This window comes from Centruroides sculpturatus, unplaced genomic scaffold (genome assembly GCF_000671375.1).
Source record: "Centruroides sculpturatus isolate CEXI.00-Female unplaced genomic scaffold, Cexi_2.0 scaffold2103, whole genome shotgun sequence".
In the NCBI taxonomy this organism is placed as follows: domain Eukaryota; kingdom Metazoa; phylum Arthropoda; class Arachnida; order Scorpiones; family Buthidae; genus Centruroides; species Centruroides sculpturatus.
This window is the reverse complement of record NW_019386262.1, coordinates 9,539-29,094: the sequence shown is the minus strand read 5'-3', so window position 1 is coordinate 29,094 and position 19,556 is coordinate 9,539. Positions and strand designations below refer to the sequence as shown.

At 38.5% G+C, this 19,556-nt stretch overlaps 1 protein-coding gene across 1 annotated transcript in view; it reads right to left on the bottom strand.

Moving 5' to 3' along the window:
- Positions 1–17,513, bottom strand: part of LOC111614314 — a 19,012-nt gene extending 1,499 nt beyond the window's left edge. The window contains exons 1-16 of the mRNA XM_023355680.1: positions 17,297–17,513; positions 10,277–10,467; positions 9,726–9,982; positions 8,124–8,177; positions 7,562–7,672; positions 6,417–6,529; positions 3,302–3,357; positions 3,119–3,171; positions 2,737–2,864; positions 2,508–2,646; positions 1,712–1,770; positions 1,517–1,644; positions 1,337–1,440; positions 1,193–1,231; positions 1,000–1,127; positions 465–535 (exon numbers count right to left, since the gene is read on the bottom strand). Of these exons, the coding sequence (XP_023211448.1) occupies positions 465–535; positions 1,000–1,127; positions 1,193–1,231; positions 1,337–1,440; positions 1,517–1,644; positions 1,712–1,770; positions 2,508–2,646; positions 2,737–2,864; positions 3,119–3,171; positions 3,302–3,357; positions 6,417–6,529; positions 7,562–7,672; positions 8,124–8,177; positions 9,726–9,982; positions 10,277–10,467; positions 17,297–17,393 (1,728 nt within the window). The 5' untranslated portion in view covers positions 17,394–17,513. The remainder of the gene's footprint in view (positions 1–464; positions 536–999; positions 1,128–1,192; positions 1,232–1,336; positions 1,441–1,516; positions 1,645–1,711; positions 1,771–2,507; positions 2,647–2,736; positions 2,865–3,118; positions 3,172–3,301; positions 3,358–6,416; positions 6,530–7,561; positions 7,673–8,123; positions 8,178–9,725; positions 9,983–10,276; positions 10,468–17,296) is intronic.
- Between the last annotated feature and the right edge of the window lie 2,043 nt (positions 17,514–19,556).

The window sequence follows — 19,556 nt, the reverse complement described above, 5'->3', positions numbered from 1 at the left end:
TACACCAAAAACTTGTATTTCTATCTTAATTCACTACTGTGATATCGATATGTAACTTTATACTAATAATGTACTACTCCGCCGTCTTTTGTTTACTTACAATATGTTAAGCGGTTTCTTCATCTGCGAAATATATTTTGATAAATAATGTGCATATATCTCTCAGCTATGTATTAAACGGTACTGAGAATGCACCTACAGGGTGTTTAATAAAAGAATTGAATTGAATTGAAGAAAGACCAGAAAGGAAGCCATACAAAAACTGATGGGTGAATCATGGTGGAAAATACACGTAACGAGAAACGTCAGTCTCCATAAACTTTTCGAAACGAAACGAGAACCTGTACAGATGACGAGTGCGCGAAAGATTACAGTAGGACCGAACAACTAGTAATCGAACACACGCTAAAGAATTAAATTCTAAAATAAAACGCGTCATTCTCCATGCAAATATCTTCGTTTACCTCTTGGATTCCAGTTACGTTGAGAAACGTTTCCATTTGCCCCGCGGCCGATAAATCTTCGGAATCTTCTCCTGGAAACGAAAATATTTCCCTAATTACAACGCATTTATATTAATTAAAAAGTGAGCAAAATAAAATATTCTTCATTGACGATAAAAGAATTAACACTCGGGTTACACTTCGAGCCGACTGGGAAATTCTCTGGCTTAGTTCGATCCAAATATATCGGATCTCGCCCCTCACCAGCCGCCTACCCCATTGCACGCTCGGTCAAACCCAATAAAGAGTATGGTAAAAGGGGTTCTTAAAACTTGCAGTATGAAAATGGCTTTATTATACGATTTTTTAAATTAAACTTTTAAAATTAATAAAGACTCGATAAATGAATTGTTTTAGGCGTGTTTCTTGAATTACCGAGTGGGAAAACCGCAATAGCTTCATTATAAAGCCGAAAAACGATTTTACTAAAAGAATAAATCGACCGTTTCGAAATTCCCCGAATATTCATTATTACGTTAACGAAAAAGATTCGAACCCTGGGCCGAAGATCTGACGGCAAAGGGGAGTGACGTATATTCTGTTCCGAAGACTTGAATGAACTTCTCGTGGAGAACCCAAGCCAAGGACACGGGTAAAGAATATTCTTTCAGGTATTCGACAGTTCTGAAATGAAATTATTTTCAGTTTACGAGGAAACGTAATTTCCAAAGAAACAATTTGACACTGACTGTGAGCAAATTTCTTTCATGTCTTCGCCAGTTTTACCCCTGCAAAGAAAGTAATCAGACGACCTTTAAAGGTGATTTTTCTTAGATAAAACAACATTATTTTTATGGAAAAATGTCAAATTTCTTATTTCGTTGGCAAATTACCAAGCGGCATCTTCCAATTGGGAAATCCGAAGAAGTAATCCTTCATCTCTGATTAACTCTCGATACGCGTTGAAAGTTATTACGATTCCTTTCGGCACGGAAAACTGAAAAATTGTTTAGATTTTCGCAAATTACGCCTAACATTTAAGAAAATAAACATTTGTAAAATCGCTGTCTTACGCTGTTTTCAATATCGGAAATTTGATGTAAATCGACCAGAGAACTTCCTTTTCCCCCGAGGATCGACGATTGATTCGTTGTCGAATTTTGCAACGACGTCACCAAAATTGCCCCCACTTCTTCGTTATCTGTGGGAAAATTTTAAACTGATTAATTCGTTTTTTGTATAAATTCGGGATAAAATCAAAGGATTACCTTTGATCCGAGGGACGAAACGAGGCACGTGTCTCTCTCTTATCGTTTCTGGTCTTAATCTAAAATTTCGTTAAAAAATAATTCATTTTTAGTATTCGTAGCCCAATTACGAGAGGACCAAAGGCTAATTAATATGAAAAATCTTCGAGCTGAGAAGAAAGCGAGTAGCATTAAACTGTAAGGCGAAAGGAATTTAAATACGCTTTGGTAAATTTCTAAACGGTCACAATGTCGGGCTGCAATCTTTAATTTATTTCGTTCGAAATCTATGCTCTCCACCTCAAATTAGTAGTGTCTGGCCCCTATACGTCATACTTTTCTTTTAACAATAGAGTTGTGTCGGTCATTTAACACTCGAGGAAAAATTTTTAATTGAAATATGACGTTCTGTTTGCGTCGGAGTATATATTCAATCCGGTCCTCTTGCCTCTAGATTTCCATATCTGGTCTCTTCCTTCATCTATCCAACTCCGTTTTCCAGATTAAGGAAAGACAGTGGCAATTTATAGGTCTACAGTTTTTTTTTTCAAATTGCAGACCAACAAAAGGCTAAAGGAGCCTGCTCTACCCCTGAGCTTCATACAAGCTCTTCGTTCAAGAGGGATTCCTGGAAATATATTAGGAGTAAGTCGACCGATTTAAATTAGACTAGTCACGAATATAGTATTTGAAGTTTTAATTTCTTTGTTCCCGGTATTTGGCGAGAAAGAAGAAGAACGCTCGAACATAGCTTATGGGTAAATTACGTCGTCATCGAGTTTTCAACCAATGGTAAACTTTCGGAAACAGAACTTACTTGTGATAGAAGATACAGACGCTGCGTGCTTGCTTGTCGTTCAGTCTGGCCGAAGACAATTGCAATTCGGAGAAGTAGGTAGTCCCGATACTTGTCTTGGCGTCCATCCCGTCGATGTTCATCTTCCACCATCTCTTGTCTGAAAAATCACAATCCAAGAGTTTACTTATAAGAGAGGGCTGAGAATTCTCGGTTATGAGGAAGAAATTATGCCACAGAAATTACTTACGGGCTCGTATTCGTGCCACTTTGACAGTGGGAGGGAGTCCGTCCAAGTAGAGTCGACTCAAACTGACGTCGGAAACGTCGATCGGATAGAGAAAGCCGTTGCCCGTCGTGACGAATGCATACTTGAAACTGTCCAAAACAAAATAACTTCAAATTTACTAACCGCTCTAGGAAATTTACAACTGAAACTCGCTCCGAGAAACACAGAAAATCGAAAACTCCAGGAAATTTTCATGGATGGTCTGACCCGAATATGTCCGATTCCATCCCTCGACATCCGCCCGCCCTCATTGTAGACTTGGCAAACTGGCGATGGCTCAAATAAGGCCGTATCGGTGCCCGCAATGTGGTAAGGGTTTAAAACGAAAACAAAAAATACTCACTCCGAAATCACTTCGGGGACGTTCAGAGCGCCGATGCTGACAGTCTCACCCGTCTGCAAAGTACAAATATCCGCATTTAATAAAGCTAGAAGGCATTTCTAGTTTCTCCTCTTTTTACCAGATAAGAGAACACATCCATCGTCTTTTACATCTCCAAGAAATAGATTAAATTAAAATGCTTACCTTCCCCATTCCGACCAGATGCAAATGATGATAAGAGGGTTGAGTTCGTAGAGTCCCTGTAAAATCCAATAAATCTTACGTTAGATAACGGCCGAAAGACAAATAAAATTTGCTTAAGAACCGACTGAACAAGTCCTAATCGTAGGCATAAATTTGATCTTTAGGTATGTGAGATCCGAATAGACCCTGTGTCTAATTAATAATTTAATTATAAAGTTAAATTTTGAAAGAAAATATTCTTTCATTTTTCGTGTGAAATTATCGTTTTTCTAAACGTGGGAAACGGATAAAAAGTCACTTTTTTTAACGGAAGTCGAAACATCCTTCTGTTTTACCCTTATCTACCGAAAATCTCAGCACCCTGGGAATTGTCGACCCCTCGATAAATCCCCTTTTCCTCTATTCACGTGAGAAAATCCTAAAAGCTAATTGGATGAAAATCACGCGATATAGAAAGAGTTTTGCCTAATTTGCCACGAACTTCCATAGAAGGAAGACGTATTCCAAGTTATCTCCTGAAGGCCAACGCTCATAGTCGTATCCCGCATGAATTTAATAATGAGTTAAGTCAGTAAGACTAGAAGAGTATATATAATTATGTGCTTCTCATGACCTCCCCATGAACTGAAGTATAAAGAAACTAAAGGTGAAGATAAAGAGAAATCATCTAGAGGTAGTATGATTATCATTGAAATTGTCAGCTCTCTCTCTCGAAAGGATCATTTTAATTATTCCATTTTTGTGTAAATTTTGTTTATTTTGTCTCATTAAATTTTGTTACAGTATTATTGTTAAAGGAATGTCTCAGGTACCTGAATCAAACATATTCCCTCCACGAATGAAAACGCGTATCCAAAACTGATTAACTAGTGTCAAGGATCCTGACGTAGATGTAGACTTCGCAGTAAGATCCTTTTAAACATTAACAGCCCTCCTATAAAAAGTATCGAGACCGAATCGCGTGATTTTGAATCGAAACACCTTAACGCCCATTGACGAGACAATTCGTCAAGGTTACATAGCGTTACGTAAGATTCAGTAGTTAAGGCCACTTTTGACAAAAAAACTTTTTTTTTCAATTTTTGGAATGTTTTTTAGGTCCCCAAATTTTTTCAAAATTTTTTGTCCGCGCGAAAAAATTTTATCGCGATTTTAATGAGCCTTTGATAAGGCTCGATTAAGGCTTAATTGTTTTTTAATGGGAGTTTTTTATCAAATTTATTTCATGGTTCCTAAGTTGTAGCGCACGGATTTTCCTTCGGTAAAATTATTTAAAGCTACCGTGTTTCCCCGAAAATAAGACATCCGCAGAAAATAAGACCTAGCACTGGTTTTGCTGAATTGCGAAATATAAGACCTCTCTCTGAAAGTAAGACCTAGCAAAGTTTCTTTTAGTCGTAACGGTCATCGACAGATGGTTGAAAGTGGCCGTTGGCTTTTTGAAAGTACAGCTAATTGGTCAGCAGACAATTACGCCACACGGCATGATTTGCATAAGACTATGGCTTGGGAATCACAGATTTGCATAACGTTACGGCTGGTGATGGCTAATTGGTCGGCCGGGAATCACGCCACATGGCATTTGCATAGTGCTACGGTTTAGTAAGCACTAATTGGTCATCCAGTCCGATGTTGACGCTATAAAAAGGCGACAGTTCGGCACACCGGATATACGTCACTCTCGCCTAAGTTCGACTTGGGAATTTTTTTGTTCAATAATAAATGTGAATTCTTCTTCCTGGAAAAAATAAGACATTCCCTGAAAATAAGACCTAGCACATTTTTCAGAGCAAAAATTAATATAAGACACTGTCTTATTTTCGGGGAAACCCGGTAGTTTCTGATGTCAAAAACCACCTCCGATAGTTTTTTAATTTTTTTAATTAATCGATTTTCTTATATATTAATGTAATTAATTAGGGGGGTCGGAAATCGCAATTAAAATCTTAATTTTTTAAAAATATTTAAAAATACTGTATACGTGTCACTCATATTCACCCTACTTTAAACCCTTGTCCTCCCGAGACGTATATGAGAATGTCCCGGGAAATCCGACTCCAGCTGTGTTCAAGGTCATCCAGCTGTGTAAACAATGACTCATCCATGTTAAATTTCATAGAAAGGCGAGACAAAGGAAAATAATATTTGAAGCTTTTTCTTCAAAATTAACGCATTTCTTTCGGTTTTTTTTCAGTTTTAAGTATTTTTTATGCATTTTTTATGCTTAATTACATCATAATTAAAAACAGTCGGGCGGTAACGGAAGTGGTACCCATTTTTCGGATTGTACCCCCGATTAGCCCGACTTAACGATAATTACGCCACGTTTCTATAGGAAAAAATCGGGACATATAAACCTCTTCTCCAAAGTATAAACGAATCTCTACTTTCCGTCCAGAATGACTGGTTTTGAATTACGCAAAGTGCAACGCGAAATTGTTTAGTCAACTCGTTCAATAAATGTTCTCGTATAATAATACCACGGTGAGATAGCCCAGGCGGTAATGGACTCATCCTGCCTCCTGCCTATCTGAGAAACACAGGATCCTCCTGGAATGTTTCGCGAGTAGTCGTCCCTCGCCACTGACTGACTGATATTTGATTTTTCGTCAATTAAGAATGAAATAATCCAAAACTGTTTCTTGCATTTTAATTGTCAGCCAATTAGGATGACAAAAACAATGCTACTTAATTAAGCTATCAATAAATAACGTTAAATAATCATTTGTTATCGAGAATTGTGGCCGCTCTAGAGTAATGATAGAGTGCTGCGTTTGCTCTTTCCTATTCTACTGGTTAAAGTAGAGCAGTTATTTCGATTACTCTACTTCTGCCGGTTGGTAGAGCAGCCATCCGAATTCGAAACTAGTTCATTTTTTCTGTTCTTGCAGGCATCGAGTGGACCCTTCGTTCGCAAACCTAGCGCGACTCGTAACGTCGACAGGCCCGAGGGATCCATATAAAACTATAGTCACAAATTATCTGGAAGAGAAAACTGAGAAAGAAGCCGATATTGGGCGCGTTGCCCGGTGCGGTCACTTTAATACAGGTACAAAGCAATTTGTTTTTCTGTGTAAAGCCGCTTTACCAGACGAGAGACTACAAAGCGAATTACCATAACTTCTGCTTCTGGTTCCCCACAGATGCAGCTCCTCCTCTTTGCCGTCGACCGTGACAGTTCCCATTAAACATCCGCATTGCTCGTATTTGTTTAACATCGTCTTCAGTCTATGAATAAATATCAATTGTTGAATGTTTATAAAACCAGAAATAATTGATTCTATATCCTCCAAAAAGACCGAAATTTAAATTCTCCCATTTAATTTATCAAGGCGTTTTGATCCCGGTTTTAATTGTGTGGTCAAGAGGAAGAAAAATTTCAAAATAAAACTAATTAAATTCGCCTAATTGTCGTCCTCGTCAAAGTGCAAATTTGTTATTGGCTTTCTGTTAACGTAACGCCGATTTTTCCTCCGTGGCCGTCTTCCGAACTAATCGCTTTTAGGCTGTGTACACACTACGCGTTTTTAAACGAGCGTTTAGCGGAGCGTGCGCACTGGCTCGGTTTGGAAATGGATGTGGAAGTGATTGCTTGTGTGTGGCTCCTGTATCGTCGCTATAAAAGACGACGGCAGAGGCAAAGAGAATTTTGGGTACACTCAATATTACGAGATAGACTGACCCATGGAATGTTTGTGACGTTGTATCCAAAACTACGACAATATGAACCCAAGTTTTTTAATTATTTTAGAATGTCTATAAAATCATTTGACGACTTACTCCATATTATAAAAGTAGATATTACCCAAAAGCGCGCGATCTAATATACAGCAAAATGGCGGCGTAAATCTAGAAGCGCCGGGAAAACGCGCGATCGCATGTACGGTAACATGGCAGCACATATATCTCCAAGGGCTCGGCTAACGCCCGCAAAACGCGCGTTTTAACAAAAATCTATAAACGCACGCTTGGCCAAAAGGGCGCGTTTGAGTGTGTACGGCTACATAGAACTCTTGGTTCTTTAAAACGCGCGTTGAAAAACGCCTAGTGTGTACAGGCTCTTACCGTTCGGGGATTAGCGACACTTGCGGAAAAAATTGGCTCTTTCAATTAAAATATTACCTTCAATCCGAATGCACCTTTCTATTTTTGAAATTCGACGGTGAATTACGAAGAAAATAAACACGTGGGCATAATTAAATTAATTTAAAATTACGCGTGTGAATAAGAAGTTATTAAGTGGAAATTAAAAGTACTTACTTTTCTACGTCGGGAAGATTACTTTTCCACTTTTCCGCGGCCATAGCCGAAGCAACTAGATCGACGGGAGTGTCGTAAAATAAGTCGTAGACGCTGCTGGTGGCATTCCACCTGTCGAATATGACAATTCCTCGTTAAAAATTCAAATTCCATTTGATTTTCTTTCTTCTATTCAATTGTCTAAGTACGAACCGTTAAGGTAGGAACCGGACTTTCTTCGTAGAGGAAGATTACCAACACAACAGTTTTAAGTACAATTTGACGGAGTGTACCGATCATAGTTCGAACGATTGGACGAAACGAAGGACATTAAACCAGTGATTTCCAAATTTTCTTAAAACCCGGCTACCTACCTGCTAAGACTTTAGTATACCAGTTGGGTAGCCGGTATATGATTGCGTGTCAAGTAATCTGTGACATTTTGGACTTTGAAAATCACCAATTTACATGAAAGACATTTGAATTTCACGCGTGATTTTTTTTCTATTTTCAAACGAAACGGTGGAAAAAGTAACTTCGGTTAATCGGTTAAGGTTCCGTGAAAAGTAAAATGAATACTTACGTAAACTGAAATTTCACGTGGGTTACGGTCGGAGGATCCTTAGCAGGTACAGTCCTGTCAATATAAAATTGAATATTTTATAAGAAAAAGAATTTAAGAGTGAGGTAATTATGGAAATGAAATTTCTATTCCGCCAATTTCGGCATCGTATCAAATATTGGAGGTATTTCCAGAGATTTAAACGAATAGAAACTTATTAAATTGACAAGCAAAAGAGATTTCTTTCGGTTTTCGTAATGCACGGATAAATTATTTGTTTTTTATCTGTTTTTTTTTTCATTCTTTCTGCCCCGTAGGCACTGAAGACCCTTTAATCAAACCCAACGTGGATTTGGCATAGCAACAATGGGCTGCCAGATGGTAAGAGACGTATGGACCACCGCGATAAACTCCTAAAATTTTTTGTCCCGAGCAGATTCGTTCCCGAGGCCCCCGAGGTGGAAGGCTAAAACCTGAAGTGATAGACTACACCGAGTCTCACTGGCCGGATGACTATTGAGACTCGGCGCAGAAATCTGGTCTGTTCCCTCGCAACCTGGCCACCTTCATTACGCACCCGGCCGAAACCGTGAGACTTCCCTTAGTGTCTCGAGGGCGAAAAGAGCAAAAACAAAATCTAAGTGGATTCAACAATGAAAGGAATTTGCTGCTTCACGAAACAACCAGACCCGTATCCGAAGCATTATTTGATGACCGTCATCTTCCCTATACAATATTATGTGGTAGCCTGTATACACGCACAGCTTATTTTGTCAATGGACTGAAGAGAGTTAATCTTAAGTGTTATTTTTATTTGTAACTATAAATCAGCAATTACTTATCACTATTTCCCGAAATTCGAATTTTCTTCTTCGTGTATTGAATCTGGTATCAAGTTTCTATTGTGATAACAGGTTTCTATTGTTTTTATTTTAAAAAAAAAAAACTATAGCAGTTGATTGTAAAGTAAACTTATTTTTCTATGGTATCGTAACAAACACCGAACGTTATCGATTGTTTGTTGAAGCAAAGAAAGACTGTTTTCTAAAATGATAATTTTCTAGTTATCTTTATGACGTTTATATGAAGTACAAAGTCACACTTTATCGACGCTAGTCGTTATCTTGGCGTCTCGATCAGTGAATATCGGTCATTGGTTGGCCATCAATTCCGATAGAGAACGAGCGTGTAAGAAAGATATGGATGCGGTATAACGGAGCAAAGTAGTCCACTTCTTGATGTTTCTTAAAGATAATTCAGAATCTTCTTTCGACATTCAAATATGCTACGTAGAGAAAGAAAGAACAGTGAGTTTCTGTGTCATAGTAACGAAACCGTGTTGCAGGGCGATGAGAAGTCTTCGAATGTACCCATCGCGGATAAATACTTATGCGATTATCCGTTATTTCTCTACTATTGGGCAAGATAACCGGAAAATCGATCCGAAATACAAATTTTACGTGTGACTAACAGAGGATCCAGAAATCTTTAGAAGGGAGTGCAGAAAGGAAACAGTGAACCTTACAAATTTTTTACAACCCGGCTAACTAGGAAAAGGGGTGCAGCTGCTTTCCGATTGCGACGTTTCTATACACGCGCCAATAGTATTTAAAAAGTGCTTACTTGAGGAGTCCATTGAAGCCAATTCTCCAGCGACGCATGGGACTCAGACACCTGACCGACAGTCCGTGAGCCGCGAAACAATGCTCCGTGCCGACGTAATTGGCGGTGATGGGTTGACGCAACAGAGAGTAACATCGACCGTCTTCTAGTTTCAGGTACAGCCAAACGTCGGCAAAATCGTCCACTCTTCGAATCAGATACGTCACGAGACACGCTCCCTTCGAATTGACACCGTGGAAGGCGATCTCGTCGCTTCTCTTTAAAAAATATACGTATTACAAATTTGTTGTGTTTTCTCAGATTACGTTTCGAGAAAAAGTACGAAAAATATTTTAACAACTACAATTGGACACGTTTGAGTCGTGTTAAAGTTCTCAAATATTTCCAAAGATGTTTTTTTGACTGTTGTTAATCTTTTCGCCCGGATTCGTAATAGGTGAGGCCAAAACACCCGTTTCTCAGAACGAGATAGTGAGTAATAAGTGTTTTGATTAGGATGCGATAGAGGAATCCGAATCATGGCCCAAATCCACCACCTAATTATGACCTACCTGAGAAGACGGATGGTCTGGACGAGGTAATTCGTTTTCCCATTCTCTAGAATGAGGCAACACTCCTAGCGACACACAGTCGTTTGTAACTTCTCCATAAATGTCCTCTTCGACCTTCCTGTTCTTACCGATTAGTCTCAGCAATTTTACGTATAAGAATGCCAACGCGTGTTTCGCAGCGAAGACCAAACCTTCAAACGAAACAAATAAAATATTATTATACAGAGAAGAATAAAATTCCCGTAGTTTAGTAATAACCGGACTAAAGAGGGCGAATCGTTAGCTGAAAGGATATATATCTAGCAACTCTACATTATGTTTTCATACGCCACGATCTTCAGAAATTTTCAATCCTCCGCATTCCTCGTCAGGTGGCCGATACTCGACAAGTATTTAAAAACGTTCCTCATTATTACAAGCGGGATGAAAAACTTAAAAATTATAACGAGCCATCTCGATCTCTGATTTAAGAGTTGAAAAATATTTATAATTACGTAGAAAATGCTTCCTATTTATCTATTTATTTTGTAAAATTAATTCGGCAGATCAATATGTCCGATGAAATGATTAATTAGTCGCTACATTAACTTCGTTGCAACATTGCTCGGCATTAAAACTGATAAATCGTTTCTGTATAGAATCCTCAACGTCCAAATTACAATAGAATAATCTACATTACCCCTGGATTAGGTCGAATGGCAAAGCAACACGACAGTTGATTCCTCCTCGACTAGTGAAAATGGTTTTGCACCTCTGTACCACTACGAAAAGTAAACGCTTACATGTTGAATACGGGCATAAAGGCATTGAAAGCTCGCTTCCGTATTTATTTTTCCTAATTTATTTATTTACAAAAATAAGTAGCAAAGACCCTTGTTAATTTTCAATTTTAAATACAAATAGAGACGTAGACAGGTTTGCGAGTTAAAATAAACCTGGTTTGTTTTCAGATTTAGTATATGTCTCTTCAATCCGAATGGTTAACAAACGGTAGACTTTCTTTCAGCTCTGAGGTTAAGTATTCCTTTATTGTAAATTGATTTTTTGTTTTTAAATTTTGTGTAGAATTTACACTGAAGAGGGGCTCATACAAGCCTGAAATGCATATGTAATTTACAATAAAGGAATACTTAACCTCAGAGCTGAAAGTAAGTCTACCGTTTGCTAACCATTCGGATTGAAGAGACATATACTAAATCTAAGTATTTATCAGCTATTATACCAGATTTATATGGTTTGTTTTCGTTTTTGTTTATATATGTTACTTAAATAAACAGTTCAAAGTCCGGAGATTTAGATCTGGTGCACGCTTCCCTTCCATTACGTTGTTATTAGCCTATCTACGAGAATGGTATAAAATCGTCATTATTCGCTCCGACCAGAAGACCTACGAGTGGCCGCGTTTATAAAACCACTGAACAGTGGTGACGGATTGGCGCCCGAAAAACGGACTGGCCGCGTGTAGCTTTTCAAATTTTCTTCGTGTGTCTAACCCCTAAATAAGGGTCAGTTTTCTACAGAAAGTTCTCTCGGCAGATGGCCTTATCTAATTAATCCGTTCTGCCAGGTTGACTAGTGGGGCAGCAAAGTGGTGAGGGACGAATCCCCACGTACCCAGCACTGATCGTCCATAAAAAATTACGTGTCGGCTCCCTCAGAGTGGCTTTAACCGCCTCGACGTTAATTGCGACATTTTATTTATAACAGAACCGTCTCGAGCATTAATTCTATGATAAATATAGATATTTGAGTGTGTTAAGCAGTCGATCAATCGACAATTTATCTGACGTCACAGAAATATTCTAATTTACTTACTCTTATTTTAGAAAGATATTTTTAACTATAAATCGTAAATATTTCATTCGTTTGTTTCTTTTCTTATAAACTATAAAACCTTTAAACTAAAGTATTTGCTCGGTAAATAAGACTTCTTTTTTTAACACTTTTCTTAAGTCGAACGTATTCATAGGTTTTGTTCCGTACTAAATAGGTAGGGTGTAGCGCACTGCCGTAGTCACGTGAACTCTTTGCCAACATTTAGACAATATACCTCGGCCAAAAAAACTAAGAAAATTACTTTTTGCAGATGACCAATATACAGGCCGCGCTTGGCACACTTAAGCCGTTTCGCAGTTATTGCGCCACCAACCGGCGCTTTGCCCGTACGAAACTCCTTAGACCGTGGCGCTTCCATAGACAATGGCCATCGACACCGTTTAATTTACTACTACGCCTCTAGTTTGGTGAGATAAGATAATGCAGCGCGAGGACTCCTATAGGACTTTCTACAGAAAACTAGCCTTTAGTTAGGCGTTAAACGCGTGAAGAAACACGGAAAATTCCACGTGTCTAGCTCGTGGGTCAGGCGCGAATTCGGTGATTTCGTCCACTCGGCCACCGGTGGGCTTCTGGTCAGAGCGAATAATACCATTCTCATATATTTTTCTTTACGTCGAATCGAAAGCAGCCGTTTACACGCAGAGATGTGCTAAGTTCGGTGTTTTATATACAGTATAGTAGTGTGTATAATTGTCAAATAAGAAGTTTAAAGAAGAAGAAAGAAAAACTAGGAGATTTCATCTTAATTAAGTTTAGTTTTTAATTCATTCGGTCCATTGTATTGAATTTCCTTTAGTACTACTTTAGATTCGTATATAGAAACTTTATTTAATTCGATGGTTTCTTCCATCGAATTAAATAAAGTTTTGGATATGGCTAAAATAAACAAAATTTCATATGGCTAAAATAAACAAAAATAATCGTTGTTAGGTTTATAAATATAAATGTCGAACCTCGAAATTCAAACCAGCTTCCTTATTATTATTCTTAAAGACAAAAGGAGGCACTCTTTTTCCCTTTTGTTAATAAACAAGAAAAAACAACCTCGTACAACTTACCGTTTATACGAAATATTCTCTCTTTACGTCTTAAATACTCCCTCTGTCCCATAATAATAGTAGCGAGGAATTATCGGTCAATACGGCCTTCAATCAAAATGGTTTTTCGTCACATTCGTCATTTTTCAATTTTTGCTTTAACCTAATTATTACGAATTACAAGTATTTTTGTAATTTCATCCTCAATTGTTTTATTTCAGTTGAATTATAACTTGGAGTTGTCGATGAATCGAAGCCAACAGATCCTACCTACAGTAATGAACTTGTTGAAATATCCAGAACACTCGAAATGAAATTACGACTAATATTTTCATTTAATCTAGTTTTATCGCCATAAATGTTGCGTTGTATATTTATTTTCTTCGCTACTATTATTGTGGGACAGAGGGAGTATCTTTTATAAAATGTCAGAAAATTACTTAAATTAAGTTCTTATTAAAGTATATGATTATTCTTAAATGAAATTAACCAGCGAGTTTCCGTCTTGTCGGAAGTAACAAGTCCTTTCTTTATTTTCATGGCTAGGTCCACCGGGTGAGGTAAACCAGGCAATATATACGGGATGGGTAAATCCCGTATATATTGGCGAAAAATTCCCGGATTGGCGTTCGAATCCGGACGAACAACCGGTGGAACGATAGGTCGGACCGGGGTGAAAAGAGCATCCGGAAAAGAAAATAAGTAGAGCCAACAGAGTATTTAACCCGATAAATATTGATTCGAAAGAGCATCGACGTATGTTATCTTAATTATAAGATATTATCTCGTGTTTTTATAACTGTTTAGTTTGATAAAATTCATTTCGATAAGAAAACGTGTTTACAAACACAATTTCGGTGTAAATATGTAGAACACGTTTTATTCCTTAGAAAAATGAATATTTTAACATTTATTAAATATTTCATTTCTATTTCTATGATTTTTAATTCGTGGTCTTTCACAATAGTTGTAAAAATATTAGAGAACAAACGCCGACTACACCGAACACCGATATTGTTGGCGCTCGAACAATGGGTTAACCACGCGGAGTTTTCTGACATACTCGACTTTCTCACACTAAATAGAAGTCAATTTCCTATTTAAAAAAATCCTTCCTAACTCCTCGCTTCAATCCTTCACTCGACTCTACAAACACCTAAGAACTCGCGCCTCGTCATTCGTAACCGCGTTCGTAAAAGTAAATACACGACTGGCGTATTTATCGGGTAACAGAAAAACGTAGCGTAAAAAGTCATTTCGGCGAATAAGCGCAAAACTTAAGTAGAGTTGTCAATTCGTGCTGGACACGCGTTCTCGCGCCATTTTCTTTTAAAAGTACGCTTTTGTAGTCAAAATATGTATACGTTATTAGCGTGAGATGCCTGGAGTTTTCTCGACAACTCTCTAAATTAGGAAGAAAAGGGATTGATGAGAATTATAAACATTAAATTATGGAAATGTATAGAAATGTTAAATCGAGTGTTAACGTAGGATAGATTTAGGATTTAGGGTAGCTCTGCAGTTTATCGAGGTTAAGCCCATATGTTTTTTTTTAAATTAATATTGAGTCTGTGGTAAGAAAAGAGCTTCGACGTATATTATTCGCAATCGATGTTGCGTTTATTAATGAGATTCTAGCGCAGTGTTTCTCAACCTCTAACGAATCGTCGCCCCCGTCACTTCAAAATTCCGATGCCGAGGGCCAAGACTAACGCCAAATTCGTACTGCATCGAATAGACTAGTGACTAGTTTAATGTTATTTGTTTAATTATTGTACGATATAACCAATAAAATATTCAATTATTCTTAATATAATGTTTTACTATACCGCCAGAAAATTGTTTTTCGCCCCCGAAAATATAAATTGTTACTAATCGCCCCCTCAGCATGGAAAAACGCCCACATGGGGGCAATATCGCCCCCGTTGAGAAACACTATTATAGCGCCAGCTAACGGCAACTCACAGCTTACAGAGCGGTAGACCTATCGACTTTTCACCGGATGCTCGCCCTCTGGTGTTTAAAAATAAAACTATTCTATCTGGGTGGTTGGATTCATTCTTGTGTATTATCAGCGGTAAAGATGGAAAGCGATAGAAAAAGCAACGCTTACTGTTGGTTCCAAACGAGAGCCTGATTTAAGTTTTCGTCTATTCCCACACGAAAAACGGGAAAAACAGATGATTATTCGGAAATTGATGGGTTATATTTATGAATTCTGAAAGAGTGGATTAGACTGTTAAGAATTGGCAGTTTCCCGATTATCCAGCTTTACACGAACAAGTTACGCCGTCAATTTTAAAACATATTTTGTTAAAGTTTAAAATGCCGGTAATTTTGTGTAGGACACGGGGTCGGATTTAAGCATTTCGAAGCCCAGAGCCGAAATCTGTAAGGCCCCTTACCAACCCTTCACGATTTTAGAAGTCAATCGTAAAAAGAAAAGAATTAAATCAGACTCTGATTTAATACGGATATTGGAAGAAAAAGACGCGAGGTTTTACTACTCTTCTGTTTTATAATTAAGTTTAATTAAATTTTTGTACCCATTCCATTAAAAATCTTTTTTTTAAATTGGTGTTATCAATTTTTTAAAAAAAATATCTTATGTTAATTCTTAGAAAAAATCAGTGAAATACTACACAAAATAAACAGTGAAGTATATTTTGTCGGTTTGTAAAAACCTGACTTCAATTTTCTTTTTTGTACAAATGTTTGAGGTCCCTCGAAAGTCGAGGCTTTTCACTTGTAAATCCGGCCCCGATGGGACAATGTCAAACTCGATGTTTTTTAACACAAAAAGCACAAACATGTACAGAACGTCTCGCTCATTTGTTTCCATACCACATAATGACGTGTCCCGCTAACAATAATTGTTCTCCTTCTATAAAATTTCTCGATAAACAGCTACGGGCAGCGTATATCATTATATCGGACAGTAATATATGATTAATTTTACATTACTAATTACCAGCCATTTTGTAAAAATGCGGCGCCCTCTATAGTTCATGAAAAACGCGAATATCGTATTTACAATTAAGTGAAAAACATTTTTTCTTATCGACATTCAGATTCCTCTGTCCGAGTAAAAAATCCCGGCCTGGTATGAAAACGGACAGCAAATTTCGAAAGATAACAAATACGATAAAGAATTCGTTTTGGTCGCTTCCAACAATAAAATCGTCATTTTTATTTATAACAGAAATTGTAATAATAATGGCTGATAATTTAATCGCACTTTCACAATCGCCGATAAAAACTATTGTCTTCTCTGTCGATTATAAAATTTCCACGCAGTTTACCTACGTATAAACTCCTCTATGACGAAAACAATAAATTTATGTTTTTAAAAACCACTATTGACTAAATCTAAGCAAACGGAATGAGCGAATGGTGGAGAAACCCGCGTATAACGCCTGTCCGAGACGACCGAAATGTAATTTGCCAATCAATTTTCTAAGTTATACTTGGAAATTTTATGAAAATCCTGGCTTTTATCTTCGAAAAGTAATCAAATTCTGGGTCTGTCCGAATGCCCGTTCGGAGGAATGAGCGTAAAGTTATAGACCGAAAGGATGAAAAGTATATAAGAGAGAATCGAGCGATAGAAAATGTTTTTCTGCGTGTGTTTATTTCGATATTCGACCTGGACATAAGAAATAAACTCGCGGTTTAATCCCGATAACTTACCGATTCGAACCAGTTATCCGACATCCGACATTTCGTCATTCTCGTCCATATTGATGTAAAAATAGTTTTAATCGGCATCTTTACTGAACTACCGCGCGAAACCCAATTTTTTGCCCGATAAGAAATACAATGCTATCGAGTAGAACGCCCCGGAAAATGATTTTTTTTATCTCGAATCCCGGCTTTTCCTCCTATCAAACGGTAAAGGTCGTTTCAATGGCGTCATCTCCTTTAATTACGTCGCACCGTTCCCGCACACTCACAACATTTCTACAACTCCGCGTGACTTCTACCCCCGTTTACGAATTGTTCGAGTTCCGTCGAGGATCGGAAATAGAGAGGCGTTATCGATTTTCGCCATCCGTACGTAATTCCGGAAGTTATAAGTTAACCTCCGCGTTTCCGGCTGCGAGTTACTTTATAAACAATAACGTAAGGGAGGAAGTGACGATACCTGTACGAGTTGACTTCTCGTCTGCGCCGGCCCGCGCGAAGAGACGATGGACGGAATAGATCGCTATTAGCGCCACCACGGCCAAAACGGTTTCCATTCTTTTCTAAGCGATCTTCGTCGCTCCGTTCCTAAATAAATAGCGACGGTGACGTAGTCAATCTAACTCTATCGCGCGTCCTTCGTCATCGCGCGATAACGACTTTCGACCCTTCGATAACTAAATGCACTTTACAGAGGTAAATCCGATCGAACGTCGAATTTCTCGGGCGTTTAAGCCGGAAAAGAGGCCTCGTTGGCCTCTTCTGTCCGAATCCAAGCTGTCTTTTCCGAAAAACGCCCGTTTTGGGTGTTTTTCAGAAAAGTTCTTCGGATAGCAAACAAACTTTCTAACTCGTATTCTTTCCTTTCTCAACCAGCTCTAAAGATTTCCGAATCCGCTACCGGATGCGAATGTTACCGATTCCCCTTCGACTGTTCGATCGAGGACTAAATCCACACGAGGTAACTCGGGCAGGTTACGTAGCGTTACAGAAAACTCGGTCCTTTCGGCTTCCCAAAAAAATTTTTTTGCATCTTTGGAATGTTTTTTAAGTCTCCAAATTTTTCCAAAAATTTTTTCCCTCGCGAAAAAAATTTATCGCGATTTTAATCTACCTTTAATGAAGCGTGATTAACAATTAATTATTTATTTAATGGGAGTTTGATATCACATTTCATTCATCGTTCTAAAGTTGTAGTGCACCGATTTTCGGTAAAGTTATTTAAAGCTCCTGTCAGGTACGCGCGACAAGCAGAAATTCGCTCTGGCCGGCCAGATTTCTCGCTTCTCGCTCGCGCATTGTTTCCCTTCGCCAGAACTATCGCTCGCTATTAAATTCGACTCCGCGCAGTCGCGCCCTAACGCTTTTCTATCCGTCGTCCCACCTTCCTTTAAGATTAGATAACAAACGTTTATTACCTTTGGTATTATATTTTTGTCAGCTCTTCCTAGATGGTTCTTCGTCTGTTGTTAGACGTTGCGTTGGTCGTTTTTCAGGCACGAACTTACTAATGTACTTACTTAGAAGGGTTACGATGCGACACGGATGTTTGTTTTGTAAAATTACGGCGACGCCACACTGGAGCGACCCGCCTAAGGGGAACGCTTTTAAGGGTAATCGATCCGTATTCGGGCCTTACGGACGCGGAGAAAACACGGATAACTCCGCGTGGCCGGGCACTAACCCACCACCGAACGCCTAGCGTTGGGCGAACGGAACCGCTCGGCCACCGGTGGGCCACTTCGATGGATACGCGTCCGACGCTAATGCCCCGCGATCGCGTGGAATTTTTACCCTCTCTCCATTTATAACACGAAAGTAAGTTTTTAAAATAAATTTACTCGTGAAATGTACGTCACAAACGTAACAATTACTTGTTAGCACCTTGTGGTCTGGTGGAATGCGTGGCATCCACGCTTCGATCTTATCGCTAGGAACACGGACGAAATGTCTCTCGTCGTTCGATGACTTATATCCCGCCTCGCATCCTGGCACAAAGCGCGCCGACATTTTTACGTAGCGTAAAAAACAAGTATTATAGGTGGAAATGACTGACTCGCCAGTATATCCCAAGCCAGAAAAAGCTCTTCTACCGACCGAGGCGCTAACTAGCGGCAAATACTGGCTCTAGCTAAGTTTGAACTCTGGTCGAGACAGGCAAATATTGCAGAGCCACAGCACTAGTGGAAATTCGAACGCTTTTGCTCGATAGGTATTCGGATAATCTATGCTCCGTTGCATTATAAAATGGCAAAATGCCTAATTTTGAAGGTAGGAATGAGTTTTAATGTTTTTTTTTTTTTTTTTAATTTGTAAATGCTAATAACGAGTAAACTCTTTATTAGGTCTGTCCCCTCTCGAAATACGACGCGTGACCCATTTATATGTCCCCACCACCTTCGACCACCAAAATTTAACGGCATCGATCCCCTAATAACCAAATCTCTATGCAAAATTTAAGAAATTTTTGACAAAAAGCGCGGGAGTTATTAAACTTCAAACAGAGTGGACAAAACGCACTATACGTACAGAAAAACCCTGGAATTTGTTTGCATTTGTCGACGTTTCGCGGTGTCCCGAGTTCAAAAATCTAAAGTCGCGAGGCCATTTTTTGACCGACCTCTGTTAGATATAACAGAGAAGGAAAAGTAAAAATAGTAAATAAATAGAGAGGTTGCGGCCGACGTTTTCAACGCGAAAACGTGTACGTCGGACGTTCA